This window comes from Magallana gigas, chromosome 7 (assembly GCF_963853765.1).
Source record: "Magallana gigas chromosome 7, xbMagGiga1.1, whole genome shotgun sequence".
Lineage (NCBI taxonomy): Eukaryota > Metazoa > Mollusca > Bivalvia > Ostreida > Ostreidae > Magallana > Magallana gigas.
Genome location: NC_088859.1, coordinates 14103653 through 14119279, shown reverse-complemented (window position 1 = coordinate 14119279; position 15627 = coordinate 14103653). Strand labels below are relative to the sequence as shown.

Below are 15627 nucleotides of genomic sequence, written 5' to 3'. Positions count from 1 at the left end.
AAACAACAACAAACAAACAAACAAAACAAAAAAACCAATGGACCGACACTATTCTAAAAAAAAAAATCTAAGGTATAGATATGCAAATCCACCAAATATAAGCTCAATGTCTTCAAACTTCAGACAGGGCAAATTAAAAAAAATATGCAAATGGACCAACACTTCGGTAAATGCAAAACTAAATGGAAAAGGGTGGAGACCACGCAAATGAGACTTACCATCTCAATTTTTGCACGCATGGCCAAAAAGGAATTGGCGAACTGCTGTAACGGCCAAGCAGATAGAATACGAATTGACAGAACTCATCAATCACCTGGGAATGGTGCCATCTTAGCCTTGGTTAAGCAATAACTTGGATTGAATTTTAAAACTTTTCTCTCAATGAAAAAAAAATCCTTTAACTTTAATATCAGCAACTGGTGATTGTTTTCAATAAGAGAAAAGTTTGATACGTCATGTACCTGTGGTTTGAGCTAATTTAATCTGACTGTATATAAGTGAGCAAAGGTTATCTTTTTCTGATGATTTCTATCAACCAAAGCAAGAAGAATGTACGCGTAGCATATCTCTTTCTGCAAGTCCTGATTAAGAGATAAACAACACCGCGGAGTTAATCTAAAAATAAAACAATGACGCTATCTACATTTTTTTAAAAAATGGTTTCTGCTTTTGTTTCAAAATATATTGTGTTGATTGGAAGATTTTCTTTTCATCCGTGTAATTTTCTCTGAAATAAAAACGTAAAACTAAGCGTGACTTTATGACGCACCGATTTCACTTAGTTAATAAAAAGTTCAGCTTTAATATTATTTTGATTATATAATGTTTTATGATATGGCAAATTTTGATGTATCATTTTCTCTAGTACAGCGCGCATAATAAGCGCAATGCATTGTGTGACATTACTTTTGGATCAACCCTTGTACTAATAAAATGACATTGTACCTAATCTTTATTTCTATGTTAATATCAGTTATTTATTTCTTTCGTTTAAAATGGTATATTGACATTTAATGATTAAAATATCACGTTAATGTCAATTATTAAGCGTTTATTTCTCAAGTTATGGTTTCTGAATTGATTAGATCAAAGTTACCCAAAGACATTTGAACTTACCTCCTTTTGTTTACCTAAACCTTAATCTCAGAAGTTTATGCTTTTGTTAAACCTGATATATATTCACCGATTTAATTTTCTCTATGTTTCATCCCTTGTACAGATTATAAGAATCGCACATTTACAATTTTACACTTTATTAAAGGCCGTGGGTTTTTTTTTTAACCTTTTATAGACTTTTCGTAAGGACAACATTTTTTAGCTCTTGCGCAGTTATTAAAATCAACTTTTTTACCATTTTAACGTATGTAGGGTCAACAGATTTCTTACCAATTATTCAGTTTAAAATTCATTCATTTTATTGACAATTACCATGTTGGCATACAGTCATGAATATGAATTACATAAATTAATACAATGTATATCAAACATAAGCATGCAAAAGCCAAACATTAACTAATACATCTACGATGGAAAAAATTGGATGAATAAAATTAAACTTGTGCAAATATAACTGGTTTTCATAAACTGTTTAAGAGTTCATTGTTGACCTTCCTTTCCAGCGTTGAAACAGTTTTTTTTTTATTTTTTAGAAAACAACATATCCTTCTGGCAGCAGTAATGTTTTTTAGGATCGACTAGTTCCTAAATGGGATTGACATTTGTGTACATGTTCACATTAAATATATCATTATAATTCAATCTACATTGGTCATATTTTGAACAATACAATACAAAGTGTTCCTCGTCTTCAACAAACAATTTGCAACACTTAATTACACAGACGTTTTTCTCTTGGAACAGGAGGTTTAGATTATCTACCAGTTTCAATGAATAATGAATGCGCTCTGATTCTTAATTTTTAAAGGTAGTTTTAAGTAATGTTGTAGGTCGTATTCATTTTGTTTTATTATTTTGCAATGAAAAGATAATTTTCCAATGTAAGCTTTATATAAACTGTTTTTGTTCATGTGTTCTGCTTTGATAAAGTTCTTGTAACCTGTTCTTTAAAATTGTATAGTTACATCTACCGAGTATTATTCCCTCTATTTCTTATAGAAACTTATAGTTAATTCATAGCTCTATAGAAACAGCCAGACTGAAATTTACACGCTCCGTTTATCGATTGGCCAAAATCTACAGCGGCTGAAAATGACAAGAAACTAACAGGACTGAAATTGACACGTTCTGTTTATCAACTGGTCGAAACGTACAGCGATCTAAGAAAAATCACGGACTGCACGAAATAATCATGATGATGTCAGACTCAAAGTTTCACAGGAGAAAATTTGGCTGTTTCTTTTAGCTAACGTACTTATGTACATCAACAATAATTTAGTGAATTTTAATTTTCATGATCAGTCTATTAATTAGTTAAAAGAGGAATGTTAATATAAACAATAAAATGCATTCTTTAATGATTCATGCGGGTTATGAAGGTAGCGATCACTGCAGAAAAAAATTACATAACCCGCGAACTCGGGTTATGTATTTTTTCTACAATGTCGCTACCTTCATATCCCGAATGAACCACCAAAGAAGGCATTTTATTGTTTACATGACAGATATTCAAACAAGCGATATCTAATTTTTGTAGCAACGAAGACAGTTTTCTTTGCCAAAACACCATAGAAAACAATTTTTTGTCTTCTTTATATGTAGATGTAACTAGATAATTATTATAGTCATTTTTTGTATTCCATTTCTTCAAATCTTTTATAAAATTTGAACATATATTCAAAACATAGATAATACAAAGGAAGTTGTCCTAATTCACACAAAACAGCAAGTTTATAAGATCAGAGTATTTTGACCACAACTTGAACAGTTTGTAAGATTATCATAATCTGACCATATTATATATGGTTCGTAAGATAATCATGCTTTTGACCACTTGAACAGTTTTTTTAAGATCGGGACATTTTTACCACCGGTGGAATTTGTAAGATCAGTATTTGTTCAGTTTGTAAGATCAGCTGTCATAATTTGTAAGATCAGCATGTTTTTGACCAATTGCACAGCATTTTTCAAATGTCAAGGAGTGTATCTCGTATTTACTATTTTGTATGCCATAAAGTAAATTGATTTCCACCTAATAAGTCTAGCCTCCTCCTCATTTTCAATATCCTTATACAGCTGTATTTTTAACAACCATCCTTTGGCTCAGCTGTATTCCGAAGAATTCATTTCACATTTCTTTTTTGTGGTTCTTTGATTTGCAGATGGGGAAAATTTGATGAGAAATCTTCTAGCGTTACCATACTAACGCTTGTCAATGAATTCTGTTCAAATAATCCTAAAAGTTAATAATCGCGAATCAATCTAAAGAAGGCAATGTTACCAATAGGTCTAAACAATTCTAAGAATGGAAAAGCAAGAGATTTTAAAGAAAAAATATGATAGAATATACATGTAGCGTAAAGCTTAGTATCGAACAAATTAAACTAAATAGGCAACATTGTGCATCAAAGGCACATTAAGGGGCTGGGTGGTCAAAAAATTCAGATCTTCCTATAATTTTCAGATATCATTTTTATTAGTTATAAACTATCATTCGGTAAAGAAAACATCCAAATACTTTACAATTAAAAATGAATACTAGTATTTGGTATACCTTTATCTAGAGCTCTTTTTCTTAGGAGATCAATATAGTCTAAAAGTTACCACGACGACCATCCAGCTACCTTAATCATTCTAAATGCCGGTTTATGATTAGTACGTTTCTGTTTTGCTTTGAAAGTAGCTTTCACGACGCTTTAAATTCGCAAGTCGCCCCGTCTCGACTCGTGTCGTTGCGCATTCTGATTCGCGTTTAACAGGGTTGTAGTTTTTGACTCTGTATAATCAATTTTCTGGAGAGGAAGAGCTCTGTATAAACATATAGAAAAGTTTTCAAAATTTGAAGTTAAATTAAATTTTAAATTTAAAGTTAAAGTTACTGAATTACACACTGTAGTTTATGGTCGAAAAAGAAAAAAAAATCATATCTTCAATTTTAACTTAATAGATTGGATGTATAATTTGTTGACTATTCAACCTCCTTAATTACATTAAATGTATTGCGTTGTTTGATCTGTGTTACTTTTAGCAGATTTGTATTTTTAAGATAGCTTGAAAATAAAGTCGATCATATTAAAATAACTGTGGTTATTTTATACGAGGCCTAGAAACTTTAAGTGATTTGCTTTAAAATAAATTTTGCGTCTTTTTTAAAACTTCAAAGTAGAATGGGGTGAAACCTTTTCAATATGCTGACCATCCATTTCCATGATTTATTCAATGACTGCAATGTATTCTTAGTATGCTAATTATGCTAATGAGTATACATAATCTTTGTGTGCGCAGCAACTTCTTTTATCCCCCCAAAAAATGCACCGAAACACGTTTAAAAACATGTGAACATTTTTTATATATTATATAATTTACAGAGTCTGAATCATAATTTCTATTACATAACGGGTGTGCAGCAAATGTTGGTTTTCATTTAAAGCCATTAATATTTTTGATGCATTGCAAAATTTATTTCAACAAAAATAATTCATAATTTTGATTGTATAGAAATCGAACCCATTACAACTTGTATTTTAGAGACTGATAGTACCTTGCTTCTGTAATGTACATGTACAAAATTGGGACCTTGCTCCTTTTCAAGATAGATTATTATTATTGTTTGTATTTAATAAAATTATTTTTAAGATGTAATGAAATGATTGAAATTGAACGTGTTCTGGGATTTTGTGAAACAAACTATTTTTACACCACACGTAACCTTCACAGAGTAGATGCAAAGTTTGACGAAAGCATATCGCCTGGCTATTTCAATAAAAGGGCTGTCTCAGTCTCAATTACATAAAATTTTTGTTTCTCTTCACTCGAAAGCAAAATGCCAAACTAATACAACAGATTTTTTGCTGCAATTTCAATATGTGGTAATGCCTACACGTAAGTATAAAATACAAACTCTAACAATTAAACTAACCCTGACATTTGGGTATGTCTATTTAAAAATTCAAAATTATATACATCTTGATTTGTTTTTTTTTCTTGAATACTATTTTTATGACACCCTTCTTATGAACGTTACAGTAAAGTTAATGCCACTGATCAACTAAAAATCTGTTAAAATAAATTATTATTTCCTTCTTTAAAAGATGAAATGATTTTTATTGGTTTCTAAAAGTTCTTGCTTTAGTAAGTGGTGTAAACTAGTTTTCCATAAAGTGCATGCATATTGAACTTCACCATTGTACTGTGTAAATCTGTGTAATAAAAAACCAAGTCGGTCACCTGACCCACAACCACTGTAAAAACTTTGCAGGGGCGGATTCAGGTGGAGCAGGGGGTATGGGTGTCCCCTTGGTCTTGGTGGAGGGCCAAGTGTGACCACCCCACCCCCACCCCCTTCCGTCGAGGCATCTGGATTTTAGAGATTTTGTAGAGCAAAGAAATTAAATTGTCTGTTAACATTTTACTGTTTATTTCCATAATTGATAATGGTAAGTCATAAAATAAAGAATCGCTTAGATTTATGCATTTTAATAAGTGGCAACCATATATATATTGCCCTGTATTACATAGTGTAGCATTAAGTACATTAGTTAACGGCATTTTATTTAATCAGTTAACTTGTATAATGTGTTACAGAATTTGCAAAGATTTGCTGAACAATGTGAATGAAGCTTAAATGTACATAAATGTATATGTATATCAAGATTACTTAATCATAAAAGTATATCAAGAATTATACTTAGCCAGCCTTTTTACAGCACTGATGCAAGGGATCAAAATTACATTAGTTATCAAATTCAATTATTCACAGGTGGTTGATGGCTTGCGAGTCTGAATAATCATTTATTTAAAACTACAGTTTGTTTTAATTTTGACAATTCAGTTCCATTCTAAACCAGTTGTTTACAATATAATAGTAGTCTTTGTTGTAAACAGACGAGATATATATGCACTAATGTGTGTTAAACACCACCCTAAAACAGTGCGAGTGATAGAGAGGGTAAGATAGTATTTGGCCCCTATGAAAAATGACTGAGAGTGCATTCTAACCCCCCCCCCCCCCCCCCCACCTTTCCATTGAAATGTACGGTATAACCTAAGGTATTAGTATTAGAATTAGAATTCATATAAATTCTAGAAAATGTATGAAACAACATATCACTGATTGGAAATTGCGCACTGGCATTCTTAGTATGTGCACGTGTGTTATTCTGTGTAGTTCTATTATTTCTTAAGTTTTAGATATGCAAGTAACCCAACCCACCCGCAAACGCATGCAGCATTTTCGGACCAATCGTATTCAAAATGTGTTCATGTCTTCTAAGACGTCCGCTTTGTTAACTTCTAGGAACGACTTAACGAAGGAGGAACGCAACTCTGTAGCACAGACAGGAAGTAAAGAAAAATGGCTCAACAAAATTTTCAAGAATACGATCCTCTTGATGATTATGCTCGAAGGACGAATTCTGTAAGCCATTCATGACTTTCGATCGTTTTTTATTGAATCATTGCATTCCAGAAACATTCTTTTCGCTGAAATTACACTATATTCTGTATTATGTTGTTTGTTTCGTATGGGTTAATTCTATATTTAGTAATGACTCTCATTTGTTTACAAAATTGAGCACCTGCGTTAAAAGCCTATGAATGTGTGTATTTCCTACTTTTCAAGCTTGTCTTTTTAATGATGTTCATTCAGATACAACTTTGTGCTGCATTTTATTTTTTGGAGACAATTTTACCGGAAGAGGCATAGTGAAAGAAAGAACTTAAATAAAACCCACAGATATAAAAGATATAAATATATTCATTTTCTGTATGAATTTTCTTTAATCAAATTTATTACATGATTAAGAATATTTCCGGGTCTTTTTCTATTTTCAGTATCGGTATTTTTCCTCCAATTATGGAGAAAATCACCCTGGCACACAAGCATCACATCCAGGTTTGTTAGAAAAAGACTTCTATAGACTGCACCAGGTTACTGTTTCCATCACTTTTCGACAAATTTCAATGAAAATACACATATCTTTCAAAGAAGTACATTTTTGAAATCAATGTATAAGGGGGAAAATCCAAGATTTCTTCATTGACACTTCATCTGTTTTTACCCAGAGAAATTAACAAGAACACCTGGCACAATTTTTAAACATTATCATCTGGGTACTTTTCATATCGTTTGCTGTGCAAAATCCAGGTAGACTTTTTATTTTTGGTTGTGTGAAGAGTTTGAAGGGGGCGTTTCAAAACAGATAATCAGGATTTTTTTCATTCAAGTGGATGAACATAGTTTGGGCACAAACATATTTATGATTTTTAAAATATTAAGCAAGAAGTGGTGGAAGCAGAGACTTGGGACAGAGTATAAATAAGAATTAATTCTATGCTGTTTCTTTAATGATAATAATCTCAATTGCAAACATGAAAAAAAAAGACATGTCTGTCACATTGCACAAGTTTAACTTAATATTTCTGTTGACTATATTCAGGTAATGAAGAGTCTTCCTCTTCATGCAACTCATCGCCAGTCAGGAATGAAAATAGAAACAGCCAACTGGTAAATGGTGTAATCACAGTCTTGTTATAGTGATTTAGCCGTAATACTCAAGTGTATAGAAAGTTAAATAAATTATGGACCAATTTCTTAGTAATCATCTGTCATTAGCTCTTGACAATATTTGCAGTAGGGAAAATTCATTAATACTTGTATGATTTGTCAATGCTTAAATTGGTAGATTACTAAATGACATTTAAAAAAAATTCTTCTTTATGTCATACTTCAAAAAAATACGGTTTTTAAATTTGCCCTACAAAAGGGAAGTGTTGCCATTATGGTAAATCAGTTCACTGTTTTTGTAACTAAATTTGTCACACAAAGTATTATTAGTTTGTAGAATCTCCAAAGATGTGAACTGTGTTAAAAAAACCCCTAAAAATGATCATCATAAGTACATGTACAACGTTATGCTTCAGATAAACAACAGCATGGCATTACAGGAGGGCAAGATGGTCACTCACCAAGTGAGCTACAATGACACAGGTCAGAGACTCCCAGGGTTTGGAGAACCAAGCCCCAGGCTAGCTGACTCAGCCATGGGGTTCGGAGATGTACTTCAGAATAGAGCTCCCATGTCACCTAGCCACAGAAAATCTCTCACATCACTTCATCATTCCGAAACAGAGGTTTGGGTAATTGTAATAATGTGATACACTAAATGCACATACTGTAGATTCCTAATCATACATGAGTAATTAATATCCTTGTAAAACTTCGAGAAGCTCCCCATTTGATTCTAAAATTTTGCTTTTATTTTTTTATTGCTATATACTATATGGAATTGTTAAGAAAGTTTGATGCTTGCTATTTTTATGTTCTTGCAATTTGATACAAAATAAAAATGACAGGATTGCAGAATTAAGTGCTTGCATAAAATAAAGAATCTACAATAAACGCCTAACTAAAATACTTAATGATATCTATGATTTACAGGTGGAATTCATATCATGTGAAATCTTATTTTATTTTTCAGGATATAATGGTTTTTGTGGAACCTCCCAGTAAAAGTTTGTTCTGCAAGATGTGCAATAAAGTTTATAAGGACCCCGTGATGGTCACATGTGGGGTATGTTTGGACGTTGTTATTCATATTTGACAACTGCTTATTAATTTCTTATGGTATTACAATGTATTTGTATTATGATAAATTGTACTGTTCTTCAATATTTAAGCTGCATATGCTATTTCAATTGTTTTGGGTTTTTTTTTTGTATAAACTTGAATAAAATGTAACATGTTCATTAATTATTTTAAATTCCTTATCCATAAACAAAATTTCTGATTTTGTTGTCAAATTATTTTTTCAGCACTCCTACTGCAAAAGATGTGTAACAAGACAAAGTGAAGGTATTTGAAAGTAATGAAGTTGAATAAGAAGTAGTTTTAACTCCAAATATAAAAGCAGACAAAACTAACCAGCTTGAACATTATGGTATTGTTTGTGAAAAAGTGAGATGTTTATATACTTTATTTGTGATTTTTTTGTGTATGACAACAGGAACATGTCCAATAGACAACCAGACAATAGCGGTCGTCGTCGCTAACATCGCTGTGTCGGAACAGATCGGGGAGATGTTTATTCACTGTCGGCATGGCTGTCGACTGTCAGAGGACGGACAGACCTACGAACTGGATCCAACCCGCTGTCAGGCCACCGTCAAAGTCGCCACCAGAGGGTACTTTTGTTTTGTTCTACAATATTGAGAACTAATTTTAGTTTTATGTATTAATTAGCTTATGCTGTATATGAAGATTTATTAAAAGTAAGTTCAAATTAAAAGTAAGTTCAAGAGATAGATTTCACTCTGCCCTTTTTACCAAAGCCCAAGAATATTAAATCACCATCACGTAACTTTGGTTATAATTGTTACTGTTTTATTACTTTTAAACTGTCTAAAAAATAAAAGCAATATGTTATAATGTGCAAGAATGCTTCTCAGGATTAAATGTGGATATTAATTCCTCATGTTTTAGGTAGGAATCGACAATAAAAATTTATTTAATGAATGTGTATGCAGCTGATTTCTTCTGTTTGTAGGGAACATGAAGAGGCCTGTGATTACATGATGGTCGAGTGTCCGAATCATGCCGGCTGTCCACAGTTACTGAGAAAAGTGAGTACCATTTTGGTTCCTCATCTTCTTTTCTTTAAAAAAGAAAACATTTAATTATTATGGTTGCCCAAACGAAAAGTATGTCATGATTGAAATCAGAACAGTTTTAACAGACCTGAAATGATAAAAATCTGACAGAAAATACTTTTTGATTAAAAATGTTTGAAAAAAATAATTGTCAATTACCCCAGCGGGGGGTTATCTCTCATATCAGTGGGTCAATGAACCTTTAACTCAAGTTTACAACATTGAGGGCAATGATTTATAATTTTGATGGTTTTTATTCACAATTGTAGGACCTAGAAGATCACATCAAAACCTGTTGTAATGTCAAGTGTCCTCACCACAAATACAGGTATAAAGAAGAGCTTCGTATCGCACACAATATACATGTATTATAAAATGGTTCCCTCTATATTTTGAAGTTGAACTGTGTACATTGTACCAAAACTGAATTTTATCATAAAATTGCACTGCTGTCAAACTGATTATCATTTTATTTACTGAACTAAGGCATTGTTTTCTTCAAGGGGGGGGGGGGATTGTTATTTAGATAAATCTAGACTAAAAACGGGATGAAATTTTATACCATGACCTATATTAAATGTATTTTAATTGATCAATTATATTGTATATCTGCACATACCAGAGTATTGGTAGATGATTTGCATTCAGTGCATTTATGTGGTAGATAATGCTAAGTTTATAGCCTATGTCATGTTAAGTGTTTGTTTGTTTTTATGCGCATTGATTAATTACCACACACCTTAACTAGGTACATTTTCTTAAGTAGTTGTGAGTTCACTGGAACACAGGAGGAACTAATCATACACCTCAAGATGTGTAAGTACGAGGGCATGAAGGACTTTCTGGGTCACATGGAGGAGAAGGTGGGAGAGCTTCAGGAGTCTCTGGAGGAGAAGGACCAGGAAATCAACTTCCTGCGATCCATGCTCGGGAAGCTGTCCGAGAGACTGGAAAACTTGGAAAAAACGGCCGAGATCAAACTAGGTCAGAGATGTATAGTGATGTAGTTTTTATTATTATATTATAATTTTTTATTGATTTTGAATTCAAAATTCACGAAGTTTTTACAAAGTGATTAAAGTGAATGTTTAAGAACATATCACAAAAGTCATGATCTGATTATTTTACATTTTAAAATGAACTAGAATATATAAAAACCTTTAAAAAAAAAGCATGAAATGTTATATATATCATGTACTTCAATAACTAACAAAAATGAAACTGCTAGCAAACAATTTATTTCTTATTTATGTTTTTTTATAGAAATTATTGAGCGGAATCAGAGTAATTTACTCAATGAAGTCGTGGAAAATCGCAAGGAGAGGGCTCTTCTTATGGTAAGTGTACAAAAGAATACAGTTAATGTGTATTGATATCTTATACTGATAAAATTAATTTTGTGTCTTCAGGGCCATCATTGTAATGAAAGCACTGAATGCAAATATATAAACTTCATATTTTGGCAGGATGAACTTTCGAACATACAAAATCAGTTGAATGGACGAAATGTGGTGCAAGGAGGTAAATAAATTAACTTTTATTATTAGTACTTGTAACTCTAATCTTACTTTTGTACAGAATGAGGTGGAACACATTACTAGTGCATTAAATGAGCGGAATACAGTGATCGGAGGTATTTATCGGTGTGGAATTGTAATTTTTGCATGTTTCCAACCTTTGTGCCAACTGCTTAAAAAGTTCCAAAACCTGGGGGTTTCAAATCATTTATATTTTGGGGATTTCATTCCATAACTGTTTTTCTTCTCTCTCTAACCAGAAGGTTCCCAGTAGTCTTCCACAACTTTTCAGTGTTCAACTTTGGAATATTCACATTTTTTTTTTTTATCATATTTAGTCATCTGGTACTGTAACCTAACTTTTATTTGCAACAACTTTATTTTGCGATTTATCGGAAATAAACTGGTTCGCTTCTACTAATTTTCATGACCAAGATGCAAATTATATTAAAATAATTTACTATTGATATTTGAGAACTGGTTCGCAACGAGAAATAATCACAACAAATAATTGCAAAGAAGAGGGCTTTCATGAAGCTCGCTAATATTTCTCACATACGAATAAAAGTTGGTTTACAGAAATTGGGTTTTCTGTTAAATCAAAATTATGTGTATCATTTACCTTAAATTTTTATATTTCGAGCAGTAAGTTAAAAAAGTAACATATGTAATAAATAACATGTATTTATACATTGTACATGTACCGTTAGTTTCGTTTTAGATTGTAAGTCATGTAAAATCTCTTATGAAATTTTGTGAAGGGTTTCTGTGGGGATGTTGCCTGACTTGTAACTGATGCACCCTCTGCTTGATGCTAGAGTAGTCTATCGGGTTTGCTTTAGGCTACTTTATAAACTTTTACATATGGAATGCTACATGTGTACTTATACATGTAGGTAGTTGGACTTGATATAAATATAAAGCAAGTAAAATATTTGCCTGAACAATGATGACAGTTGCATGGCTATAAATAATATAAAATAAGAAAGAAAAGACAAAACTATTTAGAATTTGTCCAGCAAAAGTTTTGTTTTACATTGTCAAATTCAAGTGAGCTTAAATTGTATATCCCGTAATTAAATGTGTCGGCTAATCTAAAATACTGGTAGATGATGTTTAACTTAGAAAATTTTATTTCTTTTCTGTTGCTGAAAAGTTTTGCTTAATTGTATTATAGTAATAACTAGGCTTTTGCTTTCTTAGAAAAGTATGATTTATAATCATAATTCATTATGAATATTTTAAATATATATTGATCTTATTTGTTTCAGTTTTGACCAGTATCACTTGCAATTCAAATTCTTGTTTGTACATCTGCCCAACTACATTATAAATTGTTTTACCAAAATTCAGAAAAAGGTATTTATTTATCATTTTGTTTTTATTTCAGTCTATGACCCACAGCAAATGTTTAGATGTAGAGGAACCTTTGTTGGACACCAGGTATGAGAGTTTCGATTTCTGGTTCATTTGAGTCAAGTTTATTTTTATGTTTATCATTTTGGGTTGTTTTTATTCTTAATTGTCTGTCGATGATTTTTCAGGGGCCTGTTTGGTGTCTAACAGAGTATGCAGAGTTCCTATTCAGTGGTTCCTCTGATAAAACAATAAAGGTGATTTTCAAATTGAGAATGTATAAAGTACCTGTAAAACGCATCCACCACCATGTTGGTCAGCTATTCTTGTAGATGTATTCTAATGTCAATCAATCAATCAGTCAATCAATTAATCAGCCACGTGTTGGTCAACTGCTCTAGATTATAGAACTGGTATGCCATGCATGCATATAATGTTGCATCCAATAGCTAAAGAGCTTAGTGATTCTCTGAAATTCACGACTATTTTAATGGTTTATACAGGTTTGGGACACGGGAAACAACTACAGATGTCTGAAAACAATGGAGGGCCACACAGGCATCGTACTGGCCCTGTGTACCTGTGGTAACAAACTGTACAGTGGGTCACAGGACTGTAGGATAATGGTGAGAGAGAGAGAGAGAGAGAGAGAGAGAGAGAGAGAGAGTACAGTGCTATTATAACAGAGAGTAAGAGGGTTTTTAATAGTTACTGTATTTGATAACTCTGCAATTATGATATGTAAATACATGTACTTGCACTTGTGTTCTTATTTACGTTGCTTTTCATCTTCAAGGTCTGGAATATTGAGAACTTTGAGAAGGAGAAGTCGGTAGAAGCTCATGAGAATCCTGTATGTACTCTGACCTCAGCCAAAAACATGTTGTTCAGTGGATCCCTGAAGGTTGTCAAGGTGAGACAATTGACAGGCTAACAATACTTGACTGATTATTAATCAGTATAAAACTAGTGCTGATGAATTTGCTGACTCATGATAGTTGTCAACCAACCCTGACTTTTACACTTTTACTATTTGTTATGATTCATGCTGCATAGACAATGGTGACTCAGCAAATATATGTTTTCCAAAAAATTCTGTTCAAGTAATTTCTCAAAACAAAACAAGGAAAAGACAGACACCACAAAATATCAGGTGTCACTTATTTTTAATTATTTTACAAATGTTTGATAACAATGAGTTTTATTTTTGTAACATTTATATTTTGAGGTTTGGGATGCTCAGACAATGGAGCTTAAAAAAGAACTGACTGGGATGAACCACTGGGTCAGAGCTCTTGTGGCTACCCAGAATTACCTGTACAGTGGCTCCTATCAGACCATAAAGGTTTGTCTTACCACAAAAAGATCTATTAAAATATCAAATACAACTTTGAGGACATGACACCACATCTTACAGAAAGTTTCTTTGCTGTTTAATGAAAAACTTCACAATCTTCCAAATGATCAACTTTTACTTGAAAATTGCTTATACATGTACTAATCAAACAATCAACATTGAAGATGATGATTTACACATTGAGTAGACAAAATTATTTAATTATTAAAAAAAATTCTGAGCATATCTCTTCCAATTGTACCTGTAGATCCTGTATTTTTATCAACATTACAGCAACACAGCATACAACATTTTTACAATCCTTAAAATGAAGTATAGAAAAAATCCCTTTACAAATGTGTAGCAACTTTATGTAGATTACTGCTTTGTGATGTATACTGATGTTGACCTGTGTATTATTTGTGATGTTGACCTGTGTATTATTTGTGATGTTGACCTGTGTATTATTTGTGTAAAGATCTGGGACCTGGACTCATTAGAGGTTGTACATAATCTAGAGACGTCGGAGGGCAGCGTATACAGCCTAGCTGTCACAACCCACCACATCCTGTGCGGCACCTACGAAAATGTCATCCATGTAAGGCGGAAGCATTGCTTTCTTTCCTGTCATTTTACGTTTGATTAAGTGTCGTACTATATACCATAGCTCGTCCATTTTGAAACTTCAATAATGGCAGAGGAAAATTTTACAAAAAGCTGTGTTTAATGCGAAATTTTCTTTGATAGGTGTGGGAGCTTAGTTCGAAAGAATTGGTTGTGACCTTGAAAGGTCACACGGGGACTGTTTACAGTATGGCTGTCCTTCACACTTCCTCAGGAACCAAAGTGTTCAGTGCTTCGTACGACAGATCACTACGAGTAAGAAATTGAATTTTAGATTTGAAAAATATGAATTGGTTTTTAATTGAATTCACTTTACCAATTATTTCAGAATTTTGAAGTAATACTGGATTACAGTAAATCCTTTAACATTGAATTCTGTTCGAAAATGTTTTTGTCATGTCTTTGAAATTCAACAATTAAATTTTACCTTAGGTTTGCTCATTGACAAAATTAGATTTTTTTCATTAGAGAAAATAATTGATTTAAAACCAATCATGTGTTGATTTATTATGCTATTGTTTATTTCAATAGGTATGGAGCATGGACAATATGATTTGTACACAGACATTATTAAGACATCAAGGCAGTGTGGCATGTTTAGCTGTTTCTCGTGGTAGAATATTCTCTGGATCAGTGGACAGTACAGTAAAGGTAGGTAACTCTACAAAAGACTTTGTTGTATCAGTGTATAACTATAAAAAATCATTCTTTAGTTTTAAAAAAAAATAGAAACATCAACAACAATCAACAAAAATAAAAATTGAATGCTTTGATATTCGACTACATAAGTTTTTCTTTTCATTAAACAGGTGTGGCAGTGAAAGAGAGTTGTGACAGCTGTTTTGACATGTGGATGTGAATTCCAACTGACTTTGTTTGTGATAGAATTAATGTGATATAACATTTTTAATGTTACGTATGTGTGAATAATGTATAATTTGTATGGGGCTTGCAATATATCTTTTGTGTATTCAAATATTTTGTAAATAAACATTTTATCAAATAACTCTCATGTTTTGTTATCTAAATATC

General features: G+C 32.2%; 1 protein-coding gene across 6 annotated transcripts; it reads left to right on the top strand.

The window, feature by feature from the left end:
- The first annotated feature begins 6402 nt into the window (after positions 1-6402).
- Positions 6403-15601, top strand: LOC105329468 (E3 ubiquitin-protein ligase TRAF7). Of its 6 annotated transcripts, none has more exons than XM_011430737.4 (21): positions 6403-6532; positions 6949-7009; positions 7554-7621; positions 8038-8247; positions 8595-8687; positions 8929-8968; positions 9120-9297; positions 9660-9735; positions 10032-10090; positions 10526-10746; positions 11026-11099; positions 11341-11395; positions 12670-12722; positions 12824-12892; positions 13139-13261; positions 13432-13548; positions 13864-13980; positions 14450-14569; positions 14719-14850; positions 15127-15246; positions 15405-15601. In XM_011430737.4, exons 1-21 carry the CDS (start codon positions 6470-6472, stop codon positions 15414-15416), a joined length of 2061 nt encoding a protein of 686 aa, XP_011429039.2. In that variant the 5' UTR covers positions 6403-6469; the 3' UTR covers positions 15417-15601. The 6 variants fall into 6 exon arrangements, with proteins under 6 accessions (XP_011429039.2, XP_011429036.2, XP_011429037.2 ...); XM_011430734.4 differs by having other exon boundaries at positions 8038-8253; XM_011430735.4 differs by lacking the exon at positions 11341-11395 and adding an exon at positions 11229-11283 and having other exon boundaries at positions 8038-8253.
- The last annotated feature ends 26 nt before the right edge of the window (positions 15602-15627 follow it).